This window comes from Salmo trutta, chromosome 23 (genome assembly GCF_901001165.1).
Source record: "Salmo trutta chromosome 23, fSalTru1.1, whole genome shotgun sequence".
NCBI classification, from domain to species: Eukaryota; Metazoa; Chordata; class Actinopteri; order Salmoniformes; family Salmonidae; genus Salmo; species Salmo trutta.
Genome location: NC_042979.1, coordinates 10490896 through 10515576, shown reverse-complemented (window position 1 = coordinate 10515576; position 24681 = coordinate 10490896). Strand labels below are relative to the sequence as shown.

General features: G+C 41.6%; 1 protein-coding gene across 2 annotated transcripts in view; it reads right to left on the bottom strand.

Moving 5' to 3' along the window:
• The window catches only part of LOC115159314 (poly [ADP-ribose] polymerase tankyrase-2), a 117845-nt gene that overhangs the window by 84578 nt on the left and 8586 nt on the right, over window positions 1-24681 (bottom strand). For both annotated transcript variants that reach the window (XM_029708891.1, XM_029708892.1), the window contains exon 3: window positions 16136-16231. In XM_029708891.1, coding sequence (XP_029564751.1) covers window positions 16136-16231 — 96 coding nt within the window. The remainder of the gene's footprint in view (window positions 1-16135; window positions 16232-24681) is intronic.

Below are 24681 nucleotides of genomic sequence, written 5' to 3'. Positions count from 1 at the left end.
GCGCGGCCAGGCCTGTGATTCATTCACGATGTCATCAAAAAGCATTGCTCCTCCTTCACTACAACTAGAATTGTCCGACTACAGAAGATATCATGTGATGCTAAGTTTTAAGTGATGCTAAGTTTTTTGTTATTTTCTTGATTTTGATACAACGTATTGGACGATTTTTGGTCCCTCTGAAGCCCTAGGTCCTATAGTCACGGTTCGCCACTGACTAAACAGCCCAACATCTGTTTAGCTCACCATCAGACAGGCCTGCCTGCCATCTCTCTAGATCTGGGTTGCATAATACCTCCCAACTTTGGCAGCATGTCCCCCTGATTGTTAATGAGCAGCCGGACCTGTCTGGTCTGATGTGCTGCTCTGCATGTTGTGATCTGATCCTACCACAGATGCAAAACTTGGTTTCTCACTATGGATAAGATACATTTTCCATTCACCACCAAGCCTAGAAACTGCTGCTGGGCATTGTTGATGAGGTACATTTTTCATTCCACAATTAAATCGCCCACTGTGCCAATAGCACACTTATTATAATGTACGAGTCAGTCAACACCGGTCACTTTAATATTGTTTTACTTTAGATACTGTATTCTAGTCATAGCTCATTCTATTTAACTACTGCTATACAAACCTTTCCGATTCACATAAACGTCCATACACACACCATTCACATACATATTGAGTGAAAAGCAAGAGCAGCAGCATAAATTATACATGTAAGCCATCTGCATTGTGAATTCACATGGATTTAAGATAATTCATATGAACTCCTTAAAGTCAATAAAACCCAGAGAGAACTAATCAATGGCACACAACGGCTGGCGGACCAGAATTTCCTCATGATTAGAGTGCCAGCCAGCCCAGCCAGCGCTCAGGCGCTAACACTTTGACGTAATTAATCCTCCAGCTCTCCGTGCCTCCTGTCAGCAGGTAGAATAGTCTGACAGCGGCCTCTGTCCCCTCAGACAAAGACTAAAAAGGTGTGTTCCCTGGCCAAGAGTGTGTGAACTGTGAAGTGATATTGAACCATTCTTCCTCCCTATGGAGAGGGGGAGGAGAGAGAGGACAGAGGGATGGAGAGGGGGTGGTGCACCCTAAGAGAACAGGAGTATGAAGATTGAGAGAATCTCAATAGAAGAAGCTCAATAACACATTTCTGATATTTAAAAAAGGTGCAATATGTGAAAACCGCGCCGCCATTTCCTGGTTGCTAAAATTCCAACTTGACAGCTGTGGGAAGCATTGGAGTCAACATTGGCCAACATCCCTGTGGAACACATGCACACCTTGTAGAGTCCATACCGTCGGTGAATGGAGGCTGTTCTGAGGGAAAAAGCGGGGTGCAATTCAAAATTAGGAAGGTGTTCATTATGTTTTATACACTGTGTTTAACTCACATTTCTATGTCAATTTGGTCGGGGCGCCCAAAAGGTTACATACTGCAGCTTTAATTTATTGTAAAGTTATGCACATCTATCCAAAATGTGTGCATGGCTACATAATTACCTGGGGCAACACATGGGAGGTAGAAACTAGTTCCAGTCGTTCAACATTAACTTATAGAAGAAATCATACTCCCTCATCTACATTGAGCCTCCTTCCCTCACACACCCACTGTCAGTCGTGCTATGGTTGCAGTGCACTTTTCAGATCGAGTTAAACACGCTGCATTCAACTGCCTTACATGATGCCATTATATCGTTATGTGCTATTATACTATTGATCATTCTTAACTTATTTTTCCTTTTAATTACGTTGAAGAAATTACCACATTCACACGTTTATTTGGGGACAAAAGGCAGGAAAATTAACAATAGCTAGCTTAAATACATCCAGCTTATTTGGACCCACAAAAACGAATAATCACATCACGCAAGCCATTTCACTTATCCTGGTATTTAAGCTAAGCAAAGAGGAAGTAATAATGGAGTATACTTTCAATAGTAATGGAGCTTGGAGCTTTGGAATAAAATGACAGGCGAGCAGTCATTTGCAAAAAGTCTTAAAAGGGATTTGCATTCTCAATGTTAACTCTTCAAGACCTATAACTCAAGCAAAAGGGGGGAAAAAAAAGATGTCTACGCTATTACTAGGCCCATGTGTGAATCCCTCCTCACTGGTGCACCCAGCACCTAGTCTGGAGACGGGAGAGGTTCTGGCTGGTGCATAGCTTCCTGCTGGGGCATAAGCTTCCTGCACATAGGACTAGAGATGGCTATAGAAGGACATTCAGAGATACAACTTTTTAAGCAATTGAGTGTTAAATGAGGCCTATGGCCATTTAACAACAACAAAAAATTACATGGAGGAAATTAAAGTCTCCTTGCTGTCAGATGGTGAGAAAGGGGCCAGAGAAAAAGAGAAGGAGAGATAAATCCCCACTTTCAATACCTAGCACTGCCTCAAGTCAGGATCATTAAACTGGCTTCTAATTGATGAGAAGAAGCCAAGGCATCCCATGGATACAAGGACACAGGATAACGACCTGAAAGTCTTCCTTCCTCTCAGAGTACAGAGAGGAGGATTATTCATAAATGAAGAAGAGCCTTGCACTTAGCCGCTTACTGTACTGCAGTCTCAGTCAAACCAGGGACCTCCGTCCTTCAGAACAAAAAACACCCAAGGCAAGAACATTTTTCTGGCTATCATAACAATCTAAAGCTTTGGCTAGCAATTACTCTACTCAATGACAGAAATAGTGACGCTTTCTTAGAGGGAAGGTTTTCTCAACTGAGATCCTAAGTATCATTAGACTGCTGTGGTATAGAGACGTAGATCATGAAGCCAGAGCGTTAATAAGTAGACCTAGGCTAATTAAAATAATATCCTACATGGATAATCTGGGTGATAGCTAACTAACTATTCATTATCTAGGAGGGCTGTAATTGAGGAATCCCTCAGTTGCCACCATGAGAGAAGACACACGGACACGCTCTAAGGGCTGGGAAAAGGTTGAAACTTTCCGGATCTCAGATGCACGCATGTTCATTGAGATATCCCAGCGACCTTGACATTTCATTTTCCACTAACAGCAAAGTAATTTTTGTGGTACAAGCTCCGGGCTGGCTTGCGTCAATGGCGTCCCCTGGCTACGTAAAAACCTGTCACGATCACATTCACAGGCTGTCATAATAATAAGAACTAAAACTCTTGGAAAAGGTCCACTTGAAAGTTCCCTTTGGTTCCCTTTGGAATTACCTAGATTTCTGCTTAAAATTGGCCATACAATTTGATCTGATCTTCACCTAAGTCACAACAAGAAACAGTCTACTTAAAATAATAACACACAAACAATAAGTTTATGTCTTTAATGAACACAGTGTAAACATTCCCAGTGCATGGTGGGAAAAAGTATGTGAACCCTTGGATTTAATAACTGGTTGACCCTTCTATTGAAGCAACCTCAACCAAACATTTTCTGTAGTTGCGGACAGGGCAACTCTAACCAACATCTCATCTCATTGATTGGACTCCAGGTTAGTTAACTCCTGACTCCAATCATCTTTTGGAGAAGTCATTAGCCTAGGGGTTAACATACTTTTTCCTACACTGTGAATGTTTAAACGATGTATTCAATATAGACATGAAAAATACAATTACTTGTGTGTTATTAGTTTAAGCACACTTAGATGGTCAGATCAAATTTTATGACCAATTTATGCAGAAATCCAGGTAATTCCAAAGGGTTCACATGCTTTTCCGTGCCACTGTGTGTGTGTGTGATATATATATATAATATATATATACACATACATACATATATACATACATACATATATATATACACACACACACACACACACACACACAGCTGTGAAAAAGTATTTGCCCCCTTCCTGATTTCTTTTTTTGCACATCACACAAATATTTTAGATCAAAGATGTTTAAATATTACACAAAGATAACCCAAGTAAACACAAAATGCAGTTTATGTTATGATTTTATTAAGGGAAAAAAGCTATCCGAACCTTCATGGCCCCATGTGAAAAAGTAATTGCCCCCTAAACCTAATAACTGGTTGTGCCACCCTCACCAGCAACAACTGCAATCAAGTGTTTGCGATAAATGGCAATGAGTTTTCACGTCACTGTGGAGGAATTTTGGCCCTCTCTTCTTAGCAGAATTGTTTTAATTCAGCCACATTGGAGGGTTTGAGCATGAACCGCCTTTTTAAGGTCAGGCCACGGCATCTCAATCGGATTCAAGTCCGGACTTTGACTGGGCCACTCCAAAACCTTCATTTTGGGTTTTTTAAGCCATTCAGAGGTGGACTTGCTGGTGTGTTTCGGATCATTGTCCTGCTGCAGAATCCAAGTGCGCTTCAGCTTGAGGTCACGAACTGATGGCCGGACATTCTCCTTCAGGATTTTTTTGTAGAGAGCAGAATTCATGGTTCCATCAATCACAGCAAGTCGTCCAGGTCCTGAAGCAGCAAGCAGCCCCCCCAGACCAGCCCACCACCATATTTGACTGTTGGTATGATGTTCTTTTTCTGAAATGCTGTGTTACTTTTACGCCAAATGTAACGGGACGCACACCTTCCAAAAAGTTCAACTTTTGTCTCATCAGTCCACAGAATATTTTCCCAAAAGTCTTGGGAATCATCAAGAAGTTTTTTGCCAAAAGTGAGACGAGCCTTTGTTCTTTTTGGTCAGCAGTGGTTTTCGCCTTGGAACTGCCATGGATGCCATTTTTGCCCTGGAACTGCCATGGATGCCATTTTTGCCCAGTCTCTTTCTTATGGTTGAGTCATGAACACTGACCTTAACTGAGGCAAGTGAGGCCTGCAGTTCTTTAGATGTTGTTGTGGGTTCTTTTGTGACCTCTTGGATAAGTCGTCGCTGCGCTTTTGGGGTAATTTTGGTAGGCCGGCCACTCCTGGGAAGGTTCACCACTATTCCAAATTTTCTCCATTTGTGGAAAATGGCTCTCACCGTGGTTCACTGGAGTCCCAAAGCTTTAGAAATGGCTTTGTAACCCTTTCCAGACTGATAGATGTCAATTACTTTGTTTCTCATCTGTTCCTGAATTTCTTTGGATCGCGGCAAGATGTCTTGCTTTTTGAGATCTTTTGGGGTCAAATACTTATTTCCCTCATTAAAATGCAAATCAATTTCTAACATTTTTTACATGCGTTTTTCTGGATTTTTTGTTGTTATTCTGTCTCACTGTTCAAATAAACCTACCATTAAAATTATAGACTGATCATTTCTTTGTCAGTGGGCAAATGTACAAAATCAGCAGGGGATCAAATACTCCCCCCCCCCCCCCCTCACTGTGTGTGTGTGTATATATATATATATATATATATATATATATATATATATATATATATATATATATAAAAATAATTGTTATATTTAACCTTTAATTAGGCAAATCAGTTAAGAACAAATTCTAATTTACAATGACGGCCTACCAAAAGGCCTCCTGTGGTGATGGGATAATAAAAAATGAAAAATAAGACAAAGCACACATCACGACAAGATAGATCTCTTTTTATGTAGTGATGTGGTGTCTAAGACAACACAGCATGGCAGCAACACAACATGACAGCAGCACAACATGGTAGCAGCACAAAACATGGTACAAATATTATTGGGCACAGAAAACAGCAAAGGCAAGAGGGAGAGAGAATAATACATCACAAGAAGCAGCCACAACTATCAGTAAGAGTGTCCATGATTGAGTCTTTGAATGAAGAGATGGAGATAAAACTGTCCAGTTTGAGTGTTTTTGTGGCTCGTTCCAGTCCACTAGCTGCAGCGAACTGAAAAGAGGAGCGACCCAGGGATGTATGTGCTTTGGGGACCTTTAACAGAATGTGACTGGCAGAACGGGTGTATGTGGAGGATGAGGAGGTATCTCAGGGGGGAGTGAGGCCTAAGAGGGTTTTATAAATAAGCATCAACCAGTGGGTCTTGCGTCGGGTACACAGAGATAGACAGTTTACAGATGAGTGTAGAGTATATACAGAGCCTTCGGAAAGTATTCAGACCCCTTGACTTTTCCAAATTTTGTTACAGTACAGCCTTATTCTAAAATCTATTAAATTGTTTTCCCCCCATCAATCTACACACAATACCCCATAATGACAAAGCAGAAAGAGGTTTTTAGAAATGTTTGCAAATTTACAAAAATAAAAACCGGAAATATCAGATTTACATAAATATTCAGACGCTTTACTCAGTACTTTGTTGAAGAACCTTTGGCAGCGATTGCAGCATCGAGTCTTCTTGGGTATGATGCTACAAGCTTGCCACACCTGTTTTTGGGGAGTTTCTCCCATTCTTCTATGCAGATCTTCTCAAGCTCTGTCAGGTTGGAAGGGGAGCGTTGCTGCACAGCTATTTTCAGGTCTCTCCAGAAAATGTTAGATTTGGTTCAAGTCCAGGCTCTGGCTGAACCACTCAAAGACATTCAGAGACTTGTCCCGAAGCCACTCCTGCATTGTCCTGTTGGAAGGTGAACCTTCATCCCAGTCTGAGGTCCTGAGAGCTCTGGAGCAGGTTTTCATCGAGGATCTCCCTGTACTTTGCGCCATTCATATTTGTTCAATCCTGACTAGTCTCCCAGTCCCTGCTGCTGAAAACATGCCCACAGCATGATGCTGCCACCACCATGCTTCACCGTAGGGATGGTTCCAGGTTTCCTCCAGACGTGACGCTTGGCATTCAGGCCAGAGTTCAATTTTGCTTTCATCAGACCAGAGAATCTTGTTTCTCATGGTGTGAGAGTCCTTTAGGTGCCTTTTGGCAAACTCCAAGCGGGCTCTCATGTACCTTTTACTGGGGATTGGCTTCTGTCTGGCCCCACTATGATAAAGATCTGATTGGTGGAGTGCTGCAGAGATGGCTGTCCTTCTGGAAGGTTCTCCCATCTCCACGGAGGAACTCTGGAGCTCTGTCAGAGAGGCCACTGGGTTCGTGGTCACCTCCCTTACCAAGGCCCTTCTCCCCCGATTGCTCAGTTAGGCCAGGTGGCCAGCTCTAGGAAGAGTATTGGTGGTTCCAAACATCTTCCATTTAAGAATGGAGGCCACTGTTTTTGGGGACCTTCAATGCTGCAGACATTTTTTGGTACCCTTCCCCAGATCTGTGCCTCGACAATCCTGTGCCGGAGCTCTACGAACAATTCCTTCGACCTCATGGCTTGGTTTTTGCTCTGACATGCACTGTCAACTGTGGGACCTTATATAGACAGGTGTGTCCCTTTCCAAATAATGTCCAGTCAATTTAATTTACCACAGGTGGACTCCAAGTTGTCAAATCATCTCAAGCAGTGGTGTAAAGTACTTAAGTAAAAATACTTAAGTCGTTTTTGGGGTATCTGTACTTAACTTCACTACATTCCTAAAGAAAATAATGTACTTTTTACTTCATTTTCCCTGACAACCAAAAGGACTCGTTACATTTTGAATGCTTAGCAGGACAGGAAAATTATCCAATTCACAAACTAAACAAGAGAACATCCTGGTCATCCCTACGGCCTCTGATCTGGCGGACTGACGAAACACAAACGCTTGTAAATTATGTCTAAGTGTGCCCCTGGCTATCCGTAAATAAAAAAAAAAAAAGAAGAAAATGGTTCCATTTGGTTTGTTTAATATAGGGAATTTGAAATGTATACTTTTACTTTCAATTCTTAAGTATATTTGAGCAATTACATTTACTTTTGATACTTAAGTATATTTAAAATCAAATACTTTTACAATTTTACTCAAGTAGTATTTTACTGGGTGACTTTCACTTTTACTTGAGTAATTTTCTAATAAGTTGCCTATACTTTTACTCAAGTATGACAATTGGGTACTTTTTCCACCACTGATCAAGGACGATCAATGGAAACAGGATGCACCCGAGGTCAATTTTGAGTCTCATTGAAAAGGGTCTAAATTTGTATGTAAATAAGGTATTTCTGATTATTTATTTATATATATATATATATATATATATATATATATATATATATATATATATATATATATATATATATACACATACATATACATATACATATACACACATACATATACATATACATATACACAAACATTTCTAAAAACCTTTTCTCGCTTTGTCATTATGGGTTATTGTGTTTAGATTAGAGGTCGACCGATTATGATTTTTCAACGCCGATACCGATTATTGGAGGACCAAAAACCCCGATCCCGAATAATCGGCCGTTTTTTTTATTTTTTATTTGTAATAATGACAATTACAACAATACTGAATGAACACTTATTATAACTTAATATAATACATAGATACTATCAATTTAGCCTCAAAAACAAAGTGTTGGAGAAGAAAGTAAAAGTGCAATATGTGGCATGTAAAAAAGCTAACGTTTAAGTTCCTTGCTCAGAACATGAGCACGTATGAAAGCTGGTGGTTCCTTTTAACGTGAGTCTTCAATATTCCCAGGTAAGACGTTTAATGTTGTAGTTATTATAGGAATTATAGGACTATTTCTCTCTATACGATTTGTATTTCATATACCTTTGACTATTGGATGGTCTTATAGGCACTTTAGTATTCCAGTATAACAGTATAGCTTCCGTCCCTCTCCTCGCTCCTACCTGGGCTCGAACCAGGAACACATTGACAACAGCCACCCTCGAAGCAGCGTTACCCATGCAGAGCAAGGGGAACAACTACTCCAAGTCTCAGAGCGAGTGACGTTTGAAACGCTAATAGCGCGCACCAGGCTAACTAGCTAGCCATTTCACATCGGTTACACCAGCCTAATCTTGGGAGTTGATAGGCTTGAAGTCATAAACAGCGCAATGCTTGAAGAATTGCGAAGGGCTGCTGGCAAAACGCACGAAAGTGCTGTTTGAATGAATGCTTACGAGCCTGCTAGTGCCTACCACCACTCAGTCAGACTGCTCTATCAAATATCAAATCATAGACTTAATTATAATATAATAAACACAGAAATACAAGCCGTAGGTCATTAATATGGTCGAATCCGGAAACTATCATCTCGAAAACAAAACATTTATTTTTTCAGTGAAATAAGGAAACGTTCCGTATTTTATCTAATGGGTGGCATCCATAAGTCTAAACATTCCTGTTACACTGCACAACCTTCAATGTTATGTAATAGTTACGTAAAATTCTGGCAAATTAGTTCACAACGAGCCAGGCGGCCCAAACTGTTGCATATACCCTGACTCTGCGTGCAATGAACGCAAGAGAACTGACAATTTCACCTGGTTAATATTGCCTGCTAACCTGGATTTCTTTTAGCTAAATATGCAGGTTTAAAAATATATACTTCTTCTGTGTATTGATTTTAAGGCATTGATGTTTATGGTTAGTTACAGTCGTGCAACGATTGTGCTTTTTTCGCAAATGCGCTTTTGTTAAATCATCCCCCGTTTGGCGAAGTTGGTTGTCTTTGTTAGGAAGAAATAGTATTCACACAGCTCACAACGAGCCAGGCGGCCCAAACTGCTGCATATACCCTGACTCTGTTGCAGAGGTGACACATTTTCCCTAGTTAAAAGAAATTCATGTTAGCAGGCAATATTAACTAAACATGCAGGTTTAAAAATAAATACTTGTGTATTGACGTTTATGGTTAGGTACACGTTGGAGCAACGACAGTCCTTTTTTGCGAATGCGCACCGCATCGATTATATGCAACGCAGGACAGGCTAGATAAACTAGTAACATCAACCATGTGTAGTTAACTAGTGATTATGATTGATTGATTGTTTTTTATAAGATAAGTTTAATGCTAGCTAGCAACTTAACTTCTTACTACATTCGCATAACAGGCAGGCTCCTCGTGGAGTGCAATGTAAAGCAGGTGGTTAGAGCGTTGGACAAGTTAACCGTAAGGTTGCAAGATTGAATCCCCAAGCTGATAGGTAAAGGTAAAAATCTGTCGTTCTGCCCCTGAACAAGGCAGTTAACCCACCGTTCCTAGGCCGTCATTGAAAATAAGAATGTGTTCTTAACTAACTTGCCTAGTTAAAAATATATATATATAGAAAAAGGGAGCACCCACACAGCATCTTATATATAAAAATAGAACAAATTGGGGAAAAAATGAAAAGTTAACGATAAAATATAAAAAAATAATTAATGATTAAAAAAAAAAGTTAAATCGGTGGCCAAAAATACCGATTACCGATTGTTATGAAAACTTGAAATCAGCCCTAATTAAATCGGCCATTCCGATTAATCGGTTGACCTCTAGTTTAGATTGATGAGGAACATGTTTATTTTATCCATTTTAGAACACGGCTGTAAAAAAGGGAAGTCTGAATACTTTCCTAACGCACTGAACATATACGAACACATATTTCCACGCTATGAGGTTGGAATAACACTGTAAAATTGTGAAAATGATCATGTATGAGGTTTTTAAAAAGACTGGCTGAAATTTCCGTCTGTTTTGTTGGGATGCTGTTTTGGCCTTCCATGTTGACATCACCATGTGGTAAATGAGTTAATAGACCAATTTTCAGTTTTCCCCTCCCCACTCCCAGACAGTCGTAGCAACATTCTTGCTTGAGAAGTTGCTAAAAAGTTGCTTATTTTTGACCATTTTAATAGAAAACAATCAGATACTTAATTTTTATCCAGAAATAATTTCATATGGAGATATTAACTGCTTCAATGGAACTTTAACACTCCGTGAACCTATTGTCTCTGTGTAGCCTCAAGAGCAGCTGGTCTCTACACGCCCTCACTCTATCACTGTCCCATTTAGCCAGCCTCTCTCTCCACTGCTCTCAGCGCCCTTCTCACTCCCTGTGATTCTAAGTACGGTGGTGGGGTGTGGTGGAGTGGGGCCAGGGCGGCTGAGAGCTGGGGGCACTGGGGCAGACACTTCATCAGTAGCAGGTAGGGGTCCTGGCTGCAGTAGAGGGAGAAGAGAAAGGGAGCACCCACACAGCATCTTACTCATCTTGCTCAGGTTCTGGCACTCCTATCTAAATCTACCTCGCATAGGGGGTAGAGCTACAGGTGCTACTGGGGCTAAACTTCAGAATCAAGTCACGCACAGACCACTCAATCCAGCTCGATCTGTCTTTCATTTGCAGAGTTGCAAAGTCAATACAGCCAAAATGACATCCAAATAAGCACCAGATACTAAATGGTGCGATGTCGACTTGCTTCAGCATGTACAATCTGCATAAATGTTCCTCCATCTTCTTATCTGCATGTCATTGTGTTCTGTTGGAGAGGTCTCCCATCATATTGGGGACCATCTTCCCCCCCTCCCCGGGGCCGAAAGAACATCATACTGGGGCCTCTGAACATGCCTTGCATTTTTCCATCACAAGATGAGATGTGTGAAACAACATTACATAATTATTTTCATACCCAGAGTACAGCGAATTTAATTTCAACTCATCTGGAAAAAGTCAATAATTCAACAGCGATTAATCTGTGTGTGGAGGACGACGTGGAGCAGCATGTATCAAGCTGTGTTATAAGGAGATTTCTTTAATGCAAGCTTTGAGGATCCAACAAAAGACTAACCCCGGGTGTCGTCCGTAACACTAAATTACTTCTAGCCGGGATTTGAAAATGCATTTTCATGGCAGTTAGTTACGGATTACATGTAGGGATATATTCTCCGCTCAGGAACCGTGGCAACACTTCAAGCTTTGCTGGAACGGCGTAGATCTAAATTTGTCATCGCTACAGGATATTTGTTCCCTGTCACCCGGGTAGTTTATAGGTCAATATAATCTTTAATCAAACAGTGTAGTCGCTGTTCGCGCTGAGGTAGAAGAACTGAATAACAGCTCTAAATCCATCCCAAATGCAGCCTGCAACTAGGAGTACAGTACGGACAGGGACTAACAGTAACACACCGTGCCACAGTGTTTTGAAGTACGGTGTGGACTCCCAGGTGTGGCATCTTTAAAAGAAGATACCATTTCTCATCTGGTGCCCTCTAGAAAACAACATGTCAATGTAAAACAAGTTAGACCAGAGTAGAGTATGATGTACAGTCCTGTGGATGAGAGAAGTCAGTTTACTCTAGGATGGTATACGAACGTCAGAGTCTTTGACGGTTCCGAGATCGCAATAGTCAATCATAAGTAAATAGCATTATATTGGCTGTTATTGCTGTGTATACACAGTACATCTAGCTTATTTCATATGACAGATCTATATAGATTGCATGTAACTTACCTCATATCACAGACATAGATAACTGGTAGAACAAACCATAGATAACTGGTAGAACAAACCAGATACCGCATGTTTACACTGTGCTCTTGTCCATGGGGTAGTTTGGAACAAAACCTAGCCCATGGCCTCTAACACTGTTCTTACGGTGAAATGGTTATGGTTTGTCGCTTTGTGCCTTTTCACAGCCAAAGGCTTGGGGTTTTTCCTCGAGACATCAGTCCTGTTACTACTGTATAAGCCAACACCCAGAGGATGTATAGCCACAGCGACACAGCGACAGCCACAGCGACACCAGGATCATTGAGCCTCTGCTTGGTCCTCTGTTCAAGACTAACCTTGAGGGGGATTGTTTATGTAACACAGTCAGCACAATACAACGTCCACACCTTTTAGGTAGGCCAACTGAGAAAGCACAACATTATCCTGCTATGACTGGGAAAAGCCTCATAAGTGCCCTGAAAATAGATTTCAGCGAATGATTTGACAATCTAATTCAATCAAGTATAATTTTTGTGCAACGTGTCCTTGGTTTGTACATTATTATAAACGTATTCCAATGTCTAAGCTAAGTGCTGAATAAAAAAAAGACATTCGACCCACATGCAGTGCCTCTGTTCTATTCTCCCCTTGTTTCATTGAAGTGCCAATGAAAGAGTTTTTGATGGTCTGCATAAAGAACATCCATATCGATCCAATCTGGCAAAAATATTGCATAGCTAAAAAGACGGACTCCTCAAAATGTTGTCGGTCTCGTCTCCACTCGTGACATTAGAACTGAGCTCTATATTACAAGAAGATTGTGCCAGGCGAGGAGATAAAACTAAGTGTCAATGGAATCTCCATTTTCAAGATAGAGAAACTATAGGACTGTTATCTCAGAGAGAGAAACTGTGTGTGTGTCTTGTTCTTCTGTCCTCGTGGGGACCTGAAATCCCCAAAAGTCACCACAAGGATAGTAAAACAAGGAAAATCTCCGTTGTGGGGACATTTCCTATGCACCCGCGAGGACAAAAGCTATTTTAAGCTTAGGGGTTAGGTTAAGGGTTACAATTAGGGTTAGGGGTTGGGTTTAAGTGAGGAAAAATTTGATTTTTGGAAATCAAATTTAGGTCCCCACGAGGATAGAAAAAGAAGTGTGTGGCGTTTATTCTAATACCCAAATGAACATTAGTATTTGAATACTTGTGTGAGTATACATTTTTGTGAGAAAAAAAAAGCCTATTTTAACACGTGTAGCTTGTTTTTGTTGGCCAATCAAAGTGGCAAAGAGGCTCAATGTGTAGCAAGTGGAGTGAGAGTTCACTAACGCAATGCATGATGGAATAAAGTTACAGAATTAAAATGTTAGCGAATTGAGAAGTAGTAGGCCACAACAAGCAACCAAAAGGTAGATTGTTGTTTTATCTGAATGGGGTTGGGGAGGTAGCCTCAATTATCCTAGCTAGCTACAGCTAGCTAGCTTAGCTAGCTTCTCTAGTAGGCTGGACAGATGACATTTTAAACATTGCTTTTTTCTGATAGAAACTAGTTCATCGCATCCGCCGTGGAGCCCAGTTTCATAATATGACCATATTTCCAAGCTGCTTGTCGTCATTTTGAAGTAATCACGAAAAAACAGGCCTTACTTTAGGTCATTTTTCACTCTGCTAGCTCCTATTAGTTCTATTGAGCATCGTGGCACCAACTCGCCTTCCGAACGTTCTATTCCCAGCTTATTGTTTTACGTCACAATGGTTCGCTATTGTTGGCAATGAGACCTGCTCACGTTGTTAAAAGTTCAAATGCAAACAAAAAAATACTCATGGAACTCTGAGGTCGTCCTATTGATTCCTATAGGGGAAATATAGTAATGTCTGTCTATTTCGCCAAATATCTCACCATGCGTATATTTCGATTTTTTCAAGTTGGTCACCATTTCAATCAGGAGAACCTCCTCTTTGTAATTATGTATGTCTGGGCAGCGAGCTCTTTTGTCATCCATCACTAGACTAGAAATAGTCAGAAGTTTACATTTTTCCCCCTACTTTCATTACGCAGACATAAGCATAGTTGACACCATCGAGGTGCAGATGTTTACTTTCTACACAAGTAATTGTTTTCCAGTTTTGTCCGACGAACAGATTGTAGTGGTAAAATAAAAAAGGGCTACATTTTAGGCGAAATGGAATTCTAAGCATCAATCCAGTCAAAACAGGCTCCGCGAACGTTCGATTCCATTCATTTGCTATGGGCTCACGCTAGTGTTCCAGCTTAGCCAATGTTCTTTTGCTGTTTTTCTGACTTGGGTCAATTTTAACTCGTTCTATTGTCCAGCCTCTCTCTAGGCTACTTCAGTCAAGACAGGCACTGTTATATGTGATGATAAATAACATTGTGGCTGCTACAAGTTAGCTTGTCTTGGCTGTAGCCGAGTTGCCGTGGCTACAGTGACACTCCCTCTCCCTCCGTCTGCTCGCTCCAAGCCCCTTTACAGCTGCAGCAATAGAGTACCAGCCTCTCTCCCTCACGCAGCAGTGATCAGGTTTAAATAAATAAATGTAACAAAACAAACTACGTTTAATAAAGAAAATCATGTATTTCAAATATCCGGACTTAGGGCAAAAATTCATGATACTATTTGAATAGTAAAATTGTTTAAAAACCCCTTCCCTAGTATGTGCGTGTGTGAACACTTAGCTTTGCTCTGGGAGAGAGAGTCGGGGCCATGAGCAGCATGAGGGTCGGACAGAGTGCTGGCGCAAAGTGCAGAGAGAGATAAGAAAAGTCGATATGTAACAATTATCTGGAGTACTCCAGTGACTGGAGGAGTTCTCCTCTCTCGCTGCTACACTATTTATACAGACAGTACAGTCCTCTCGGCTGCTCTTTCTCAAACCATGAAAGTCGTCTGGTGATTGTTGATAGCCGGGTCATGATACTACAAGGCCAGAGTTTTAGTGTGACAGTGACGGGCATTTTCTACCTGGATCACATCAGTTCACTGACAGTATCTCAAAACAAAAGTCCTAGCAGGTGGTATAATTAAGATGGTGTATTGGCATCATTATACATTCATCTCCAAGAAATCTAAACACACACACACACACGGCTTAATAGTGCGGTCTACACACAGCAATCAATGAGCTGAAGTTTTTGTCACGGTCATATTCAGCAACAGAGGACAAATAGGCAACAGTAAACAGTGGGTTGCGCTTCTTGCGCGTTACACTCCAATGTACTAAAGACTTTCTGAGTGTGTAATAGTCCTGTCTGCTCTCGTATCATGTGAACGTTGTTGTTGTTGAATACTGTTATCAAAATCAGTTCACGTTTGCATCACATACAAATATTCCAGACAAATAACATCCTCTCTGTGATTTATGTTTACAAGGTGGGAGGGAAAGCCTTTTAGGACAGTTCTCCGCTCTGTATCGCTCTTTAATTTATCTACCAGCCAGGGAATATGATGAAACCGCGTGAACGCAGAGAGCGTGAAACAACAGAAACACAACGGAACAGCCTAATTATGGATTTGTCTGACTGCTTAAAGGAGAGAGAGAGAGAAAATCACAACCAACTCACACACACAATCAACAGACAAGACCATAGAAGAGGATGAGGGATAGAGTAGTGTGGATACAAGTGGAGGATCAGTCGCAGTTCGACAACTTATCTCTGGGAGAGAGAGAGGAGCGATGGAAGTAGAGGTGAGGCGCAAGAGGTCAGGTACGTAGGAAAAGAGAGTGGTAGAGAAAGAGTGGTAGAGAGAGAGAGGGGTAGAGAGACTGCTAGAGGTGAAGGTATGTAGACACAAAGAGAGAGTGGCAGATATAAAGAGAAATAGAGTGGTAGAGGTAGAGAGCACGAGAGAGGTAGAGCGAAAAAGTGCAGTAGAGGTAGAGAGAGAGTGATAGAGGTAACCTGAGAGAAAGAAAGAGGGAGGAAGAGGTAAAAAAAATTTAAATACATAATAATCGCTCATCACTTACCAGTGAGCACAGCCTTGGCAGATGAGTCGGCAAGGTCCAGGGCACTCTTGCCGTCGGTGTTGCGAATGTTGGGGTCGGCTCCATGCTGGAGCAGCACTGTACAGGGGAAACACAGACAGTAGCTGAGCTCAGGCAGGGACAGACACAGACCGCCGCTGCTAACACCAGGACTAGCGCTGCCGCCACTGCTGCCCGCTAGCACTCTCTGGCTCCGCGGCATGCTGCCGACATAAACATACATGGCACACCAGCGGTGCGTCGTGAGAACGGAGGACCGGAGCGACAGCAGGCAGCAAGAGGGGAAAAAAACAACAGCCCAAACTGAATGCTGCGGCGGAGGTGAGGAGGGGAAAAAGCCATATTAGAAAAACAGGCAGGAGGACTCGGGCACTACCATGTGACTCCAGCACAGGTATGAGAGCAGAATATCAAAGCCCGCCTGCCTGCCTAGCCTTTCTCTCTCTAGCCCAGGGAGGGAGAGGGAATGAGAGAGAGAGCGAGCGAGCGTGACAATAAAAGAGCAGAGGGTTAGAGACAGAGTAAGGGAGGGGAAAGAAGAGAGATGGGGGGAAAAAAGGACATGTTTCCCAGGGTGCAGCGTTTTAATCTCCCCCAGATGAGTGATTGTCTGAGTGGATGAACAGCAGAGGGCTCGCTCGTAAGGAGACCAGCGGCCCCGAACTCTCAGCTCTATCCCCAAACACACACACACACGCGCACACTACCAATCACATCCTGCAACACTACTACGCTTCAGTCATTCTTCACTTCACACACCGCTCTATGTACTACCAAGGTTTACACACTGAACAATACACACAGAAGACACACAAAGGGAGAGAGGCAGAGAGCTGCTCTGCACTCAAATCAGGGAGCAGGAGAATGAAAGAAAGAAAGCGTCAATGGGGGAAGGTCGGGAGAGGAAAACACAAGAGGGTCGGTTAAAGACAACTCCTACTCAATCTGGATGGCACCTCTCAAATCGCAAACCCCTTTTATACACAGCAGAACAGGGTGAGGGTGCTTGCTTTCAGAGCCATTTGTCATCATACGTATTCAGTCAAGCGAGCAGCAGCTTTTCTCAACATCGCCCCTCGGATGATCACTTGGCTAAATGGGAGCCCATGTCTGTGTCTGCCTGCCTGCCTCTCTCTCTCTCTCCTTCCACGTCGGTGACGCACACCACACGTTAACTCACCCATTCCTCAACACAAATGTGATTTAGCTCTGCACCAAATCACATTGTCTTCCACATCCACTCCTGTCCTACTAGCCTGGTAACTAAAGGAGCAGGGAGACACTAAAGAGAAAGCCTTGGTGGAAGAAAGAGTGAACAAATCCAATGAAAAGGAGCCCTCTGTAAAATAGATATACGCTGGGCTATAGCAGCAGTCTCAGTCCTGTAACAGAGATTAATATGCAGGTAGGCTCTCATACGCTGCTGCGTTAGCTGGAGGCAGAGCAGAGAGCCGAGGTATGACAGGCAGTCAGTGGGAGTCTGATGGAGGGGTGGCCGTGCTGGTGGAGGGGGCAGTGGAGAGAGGGATAGGGCAGTGTGGAGGGGGCTTGGTGTCGTGTCAAGGCGTAAATGATGGCGACGGGGTGATTAAGATTCGCAGGTGCTCCTCTGACAGCTTGCCTGCATATCTATCTATCTGTCACACATGAGCGAGAGCGAGAGAGGGAGCTCAGCTGTTCCTGTACAGCAACAACCCCTCCTTCCCCCTCATAATGTAAACCCACACAAGATACTTTAGTGACCTCCACCCACCCTCCCTACACATACACACCAAAGAGAGACACTCCCAAAGCTTGAGTAGATGAGCCCTTTGCCTTGCCATCGTCGCTCACCCTGTTCCCATGGTGCTGCGCGTGCAGCTGGCTAACATGGCCAATAACACCTACAACAATGATAAACGAGAGGGCGGGAGAGTGCTCAGCATACAAACACCCGCCACTGTGGAGTAACAGAGCTAGCTGACAAGATGGAGAGGATGGAGGGGGGCCTGATCATATCATCCTGATACTTAGGTGCTGACGCGATGTGTATTGCGATTCTATACATAATAGGATTCCATACTATGATTTTATTGAGTTATGTTAGCCCACACAACTCCATACACGCCGTCTGCCATCTGCCCGGTACAATTCTCCAACGTGCCAGTGGCCATCAAAAGGTGAGCATTTCCCCACTGAAGTTAGTTCCAACACCGAACTGCAGTCTGGTCAAGAGCCTGGTGAAGACGACGAGCACGCAGGTGAGCTTCCCTGAGACGGTTTCTGACAGTGTGCGTAGAAATTCTTTGGACGTGCATAGGGCTATTGCGGTATCCCGTATTAACGCAACACCGGCGGTCATGAGTCATGAAGGCAGTTCAATTCCAAGTGACCGTTTAGTCACGGTAATTAGGCTTCTCCAAGTGATGGTCATTAGTAGCCTACCAATCTTGCTAACTGCCTGGTACTCAAGCACTCTATTGTCCCTCTAAATCACTCTGACAATGCAAACGTAATCAAAAATCTAACCAAACACTTCATGAGAGCCCATGAGCTCATGTTGCGCAACATTTCCATAGGCTATGCAACTGCGCGAGAAGTGATGGTCGATATTCAAAAGAAGAGGATCCCATCATAGGCCAGGCCTACTATATTTATTTCTCAACTTTCCTAATATTTAGCACATCGCTTATATTTACAACAGGAGTATAGCCTACCTGGCTGGCATGAAAATTAACCACGGAAAGGTGTCCTCCATTCGCTATTTAAGTGCATAGATGACATGTATTTTTTCCGCTGCCCCCGTTTCGAGACAAGTGCATAATGGTCCATTCTAAATCAAAACAAATTTCACACATATTCTAAATAATATATGTAAAAACAAGATTAAATCAAGAATAGTCTGATGGGTAACAATATTAGCCTATCACTGGTGAATGATGCCCAGCACAAGGCAAGAAACAATTCCTTTTTTTGCCGACTTTTTCAAATCAGTCGCACAACTCTTGCAGCCTAGCCCATAGGCTTATATGTTTAGATAAGGTTTGTATGACAACTAAAGTGGCCAAATAACTTATTAAAATGAAGCACATTAATCCGCTTTACAAGGTGTGTAGAGCCTTACTTGCATACATAAGCAGCGTGTGAGTTTCAAGTTTGGGGAAGATCATTTTCTCCATAAAAATGCATCTTTATAATAAAAGCATTACATGCATAATCGCATTTGCGGTCACTTATGATAATGGTCTTTTCCCACTAAATGGAACATTTGCGCTTATAGCCTACTACCATGTGTGCATTGCTGCGCTTATCATGGAAGAAATAGCTTAATAGTTCATTAATATTTTAAGCTAAACATTCTGATCTGTTGCGTCAGCCATATTGCGTAAAAAAAGGTGTATTAATTTAGGATCTATTGCATTCCACAACTGTCCCAGACTATGTTTGGAATAGTAATTTTTTGCACAGAATTGGTCAACTTTTGCACTATGGGGGATAGCAGGTTGACATAGGCTAGTGCTTTTGCTATTCGTTAAGCCTACTCATTTTGTTGGCTGAAGAAAAGTTAAATGTGGACAGTCCTTCCAATATCTTCAATATGCACCTCGGAATTGGATAAGGACCCGCTCAGTTGCATCCACGATGTGTCCGTCTTCACTTGTAGCCTGTATGAAAGGCCCGATCACGTGATGGGGAGCCATGTGAGTGAGAGATGCTCGGAGCGGGCAGCACTCAGGGAGAAGGCCACATCGCAGAACTCCAGACCAAGGTGCATTACGGCCACAAAGGGGATGCCGCCGTGAAATTCGAGGCATTATCAAGTGCTTGTCAAATTGTATTAAATATCAAAACATATAGCCCAACATTTGTAGAACAAAAGTTACATTAATAACTCTAAATTAAGCATATAGGAGTACATATTTCTTTATTAACCGCTCAACACAGAATGTGCGCACTCTCAAATTGTTTTATTTCCACTTTGTTCAATTGTATTCTTTATACTATAAAATAATTCTAAGCAAATCTTGTCTGCTAAATTAAATAGTGTAGCCCACAGCCATTTGGCATAGCCAGATCAGGACCTAACATTAGGACAACTCAAGAGTATACAATTCTCTTCTGCTGAAATAGACTAAATTTTCTTCATATCATGCTTCTTTAGACCCGTCTAAAATAAATGAATGATTTATTGTGAAGGTGTAGGCTATATTATATGGATTTATTAGACTTTTTAAAATGTAGATGTTCCAAAGGTCTGCATCAGTGGCTTGTAGGCTGTGTGTGGAAGCCAGGAGATGCTAAATGTCTTTATGTTAATTAACAGTCAATTACCGTGAGACCGACAGTTAATTGCTTGAAAATCACCGGCTGTCATGACCGACACAGCCTTAGTTGTGCAAACCCACAGATACATCAGCTGTCTGTGTGGCTGGTCTCAGATGATCCCGCAGGCGAACAAGCCAGATGTGGAGGTCCTGGGCTGGAGAGGTTACACGTGGTCTGCGGTTTTGAGGCCGGTTGGACGTACTGCCAAATTCTCTAAAACGATGTTGGAGGCGGATTGTGGCAGAGAAATTAACATTAAATTAGATGGCAAGAGCTCTGGTAGACATTCCTCCAGTCAGCATGCCAATTGCATGCTCCCTCAAAACTTGAGACATCTGTGGTAATATGTTGTTTGACAAAACTGCACATTTTAGAGTGGCCTTTTATTGTCCCAAACACAAGGTGCACCTGTGTAATGATCATGCTGTTTAATCAGCTTCTTGATATGCCACACCTGTCAGGTGGATGGATTATCTTGGCAAAGGAGAAATGCTCACTAACAGGGATGTAAACAAATTTCTGCAGAAAATTTGAGAGAAATACACTTTTTGTGCATATGGAAAATTTCGGAGATATTTTATTTCAGCTCACTTTACATGTTGCGTTTATATTTTTTTCAGTATAATATCGTCCAAAATAATATTGTGGTATGTAACTATCGATCCCCCCCACCATCACTAGTGAATGGGAGCCTGTCCAAATGTTATTAGTCTCTGTGAGAGTGAGAAATGTGTGTAGTAATTACATTCTGGCATGAGATGAGCAGAGTGAGTGTTTTATGTTAATGAACTGGCACTGCTGAAATTAGGCTAAAGTCACTTAATGGTTACTGTTTCATTTCTTCTGGAATTATTTTCATTCAACATAAACATAACACACAAAAAGATGTATATAATATCTGAGACAAGCAAAAAGCATGAGTGAATATCTCCTTACATGCCCAGTTCTGAAGAACAGCAGCTCACAAACCAACAATCTGTGTAGCTAGATTTCCATCCAATTGGCGACAGACTTGTGAATATTAAAAAATATGTTCATTTTCCCCACCAGTTTGTTTCCACCAAATGACAGTGCACACAAAATGTTCTTATTTTGCTTAACTTTTCATGTACCAGACAAAAATCTAAAGCCCAGTGCGCTTCCATCACATTTAACTCTAACCTAGATTTCTTTTCACCAAAACTGTTGCGTTAAATAGCAAATGTGCCTACTCTATATTTATTTCCTGAATATGAATTCGGAGGGCAGAAATCATTAAGTATTAAAGCATTAGACCTCTTACTAAAGGCTTCAGTCATGCAAAAGCTATACTTAAATCTGAACTGGTTCTCTAGCAGATTAGTAAGAATGGCTCACCCAATTTCCCTTTATCCAGATTACAACCTCACACTTTTAGTTATTATATAAATAATCTCCAAAATATTGCTATTTTTAAAACAAACCATAGAAAGTTACTTGCAATTTCAGTTAATCCACCAGAAAAGGCAGAACAAATATGACAACCAATATTATGGTGAAAACGGTATAATCTTTGTAAATTATATCATGAATAGGGTTGGTGGAGTTAAATCACACACGGAAACTAAATTACAACCAACTAATTGCAGCATTACTGCAAAAATGGAAGACGCAAGTGGAATACGGAGAAAGGAAGGAACTGTCTGAACTGGTGAAGAGGCAACCCGGAGTTGACGTTCAGACTGATTTAGGACTTGAGGCATCTGTTCCTCAAACTAGACACTCATTTTTAATTTAACCTTTATTTAACTAGGCAAGTCAGTTCAGAACAAATTCTTATTTACAATGACGGCCTAGGAACAGTGGGTTAAGTGCCGTGTTCAGAGGCAGAACGACAGATTTGTACCATCTCAGCATGGGGATTCAATCTAGCAACCTTTTGGTTACTAGCCCAACGCTCTAACCACTAGGCTACCTGCCGCTCCAACGTACTTGTCCTCTTGCTCAGTTGTGCACCGGGGCCTACCACTCCTCTATTCTGGTCAGAGCCAGCTTGCGCTGTTCTGTGAAGGGAGTAGTACATAGCGTTGTACGAGATCTTCAGTTTATTGACAATTTCTCGCATGGAATAGCCTTCATTTCTCAGAACAAGAATAGACTGACGAGTTTCAGAAGAAAGTACTTTGTTTCTGGCCATTTTGAGCCTGTTATCGAATCCACAAATGCGGATGCTACAGATACTCAACTAGTCTAAAGGCCAGTTATATTGCTTCTTTAATCAGTACAACAGTTTTCAGCTGTGCTAACATAATTGCCAAAGGGTTTTCTAATGATCAATTAGCCTTTTAAAATGATAAACTTGGATTAGCTAACATAACGTGCCATTGGAACACAGAAGTGATGGTTGCTGACAATGGGCCTCCATACACCTATGTAGATATTCCATTGAAAATCAGACGTTTCCATCTACAATAGTCATTTACAACATTAACAATGTCTACACTGTATTTATGATCAATTTGATGTTATTTTAATGGACCATTTTTTTTGCTATTCTTTCAAAAAACAAGGACATTTCTAAGTGACCCCGAACTTTTGAACGGCAGTGTATATATTTACAAAAAAATACATATGGGGGAATGGAAATTAGTCAGACAATTACATAGAATCGACAATTTATCAATCTGCAATATTAAAGCTGCTCTACACACTAAAAAAAGTTTTACAAAATAATTCTAATAATAATAATAATAATAATAATAATAATAATGTGCCTACTCTGGTCTTGGTACGTCGCTCAAGCCAACAGCTTGCAGATGCTGTGTGGGTATGCTAGTCTACATGATGACATTATGGATAATTTTTTATTGTCAAATGGCAGTCACACATCGATCATCATGTCATCAGAATCAGACCCTCAATATTCAGTTGAGATCTGAAGTTTACATAGACCTTAGCCAAATACATTTAAGCTCAGTTTAACAATTCCTGACATTTAATCCTAGTAAAAATTCCCTGCCTTAGGTCAGTTAAAATAAAGTGGTGAGCCTAAGAATGTGAAATGTCAGAATAATAGGAGAGAGAATGATTTATTTAAGCGTTTAAGTCTTTCATCACATTCGCAGTGGGTAACAAGTTTACATGCACTCAATTAGTATTTGCTACCATTGCTTTCAAATTGTTTAACTTGGGTCAAACATTTTGGGTAGCCTTCCACAAGCTTCCCACAATAAGTTGGGTGAATTTTGGCCCATTCCTCCTGACAGAGCTGGTGTAACAGTCACATTTGTAGGCCTCCTTGCTCGCACACGCTTTTTCAGTTCTGCCCACAAATTTTCTATAGGATTGAGGTCAGGGCTTTGTGATGGCCACTCCAATACCTTGACTTTGTTGTCCTTAAGCCATTTTGCCACAGCTTTGGAAGTACGCTTGGGGCCATTGCCCATTTGGAAAACCCATTTGCGACCAAGCTTTAACTTCCTGACTGATGTCTTGAGATGTTGCTTCAAAATATCCACAATTGTCCTCCCTCATGATACCATCTATTTTGTGAAGTGCACCAGTCCCTCCTGCAGCAAAGCACCCCCACAACATGATGCTGCTGCCACCCATCTGCTTCACAGTTGGGATGGTGGTCCTCGGCTTGCAAGCCTCCCCCTTTTTCCTCCAAACATGATGATGGTCATTATGGCAAAAAAAGTTATATTTTTGTTTCATCAGACCAGAGGACATTTCTCCAAAAAGTACAAAGGCTTTTTTATGGCGGTTTTGGAGCAGTGGCTTCTTCCTTGCTGAGCGGTCATTCAGGTTATGTCGATATAAGACTTGTTTTACTGTGGATTTAAATTATTTTGTACCCGTTTCCTCCAGCATCTTCACAAGGTCCTTTGCTGTTGTTCTGGGATTGATTTAATCTCCAGGAGACAGAACGCGTCTCCTTCCTGAGCGGTATGACGGCTGCGCGGTCCCATGGTGTTAATACTTGCGTACTATTGTTTGTACAGATGAACGTGGTACCTTCAGGTGTTTGGAAATTGCTCCCAAATGATGAACCAGACTTGTGGAAGTCTACAATTATTTTTCTGAGGTCTTGGCTGATTTCTTTTGATTTTCCCATGATGTCAAGTAAAGAGGAACTGAGTTTGAAGGTAGACCTTGAAATACATCCACAGGTACGCCTCCAATTGACTCAGATGATGTCAATTAGCCTATCAGAAGCTTCTAAAGCCATGACGTAATTTTCTGTAATTTTCCAAAGCTGTTTA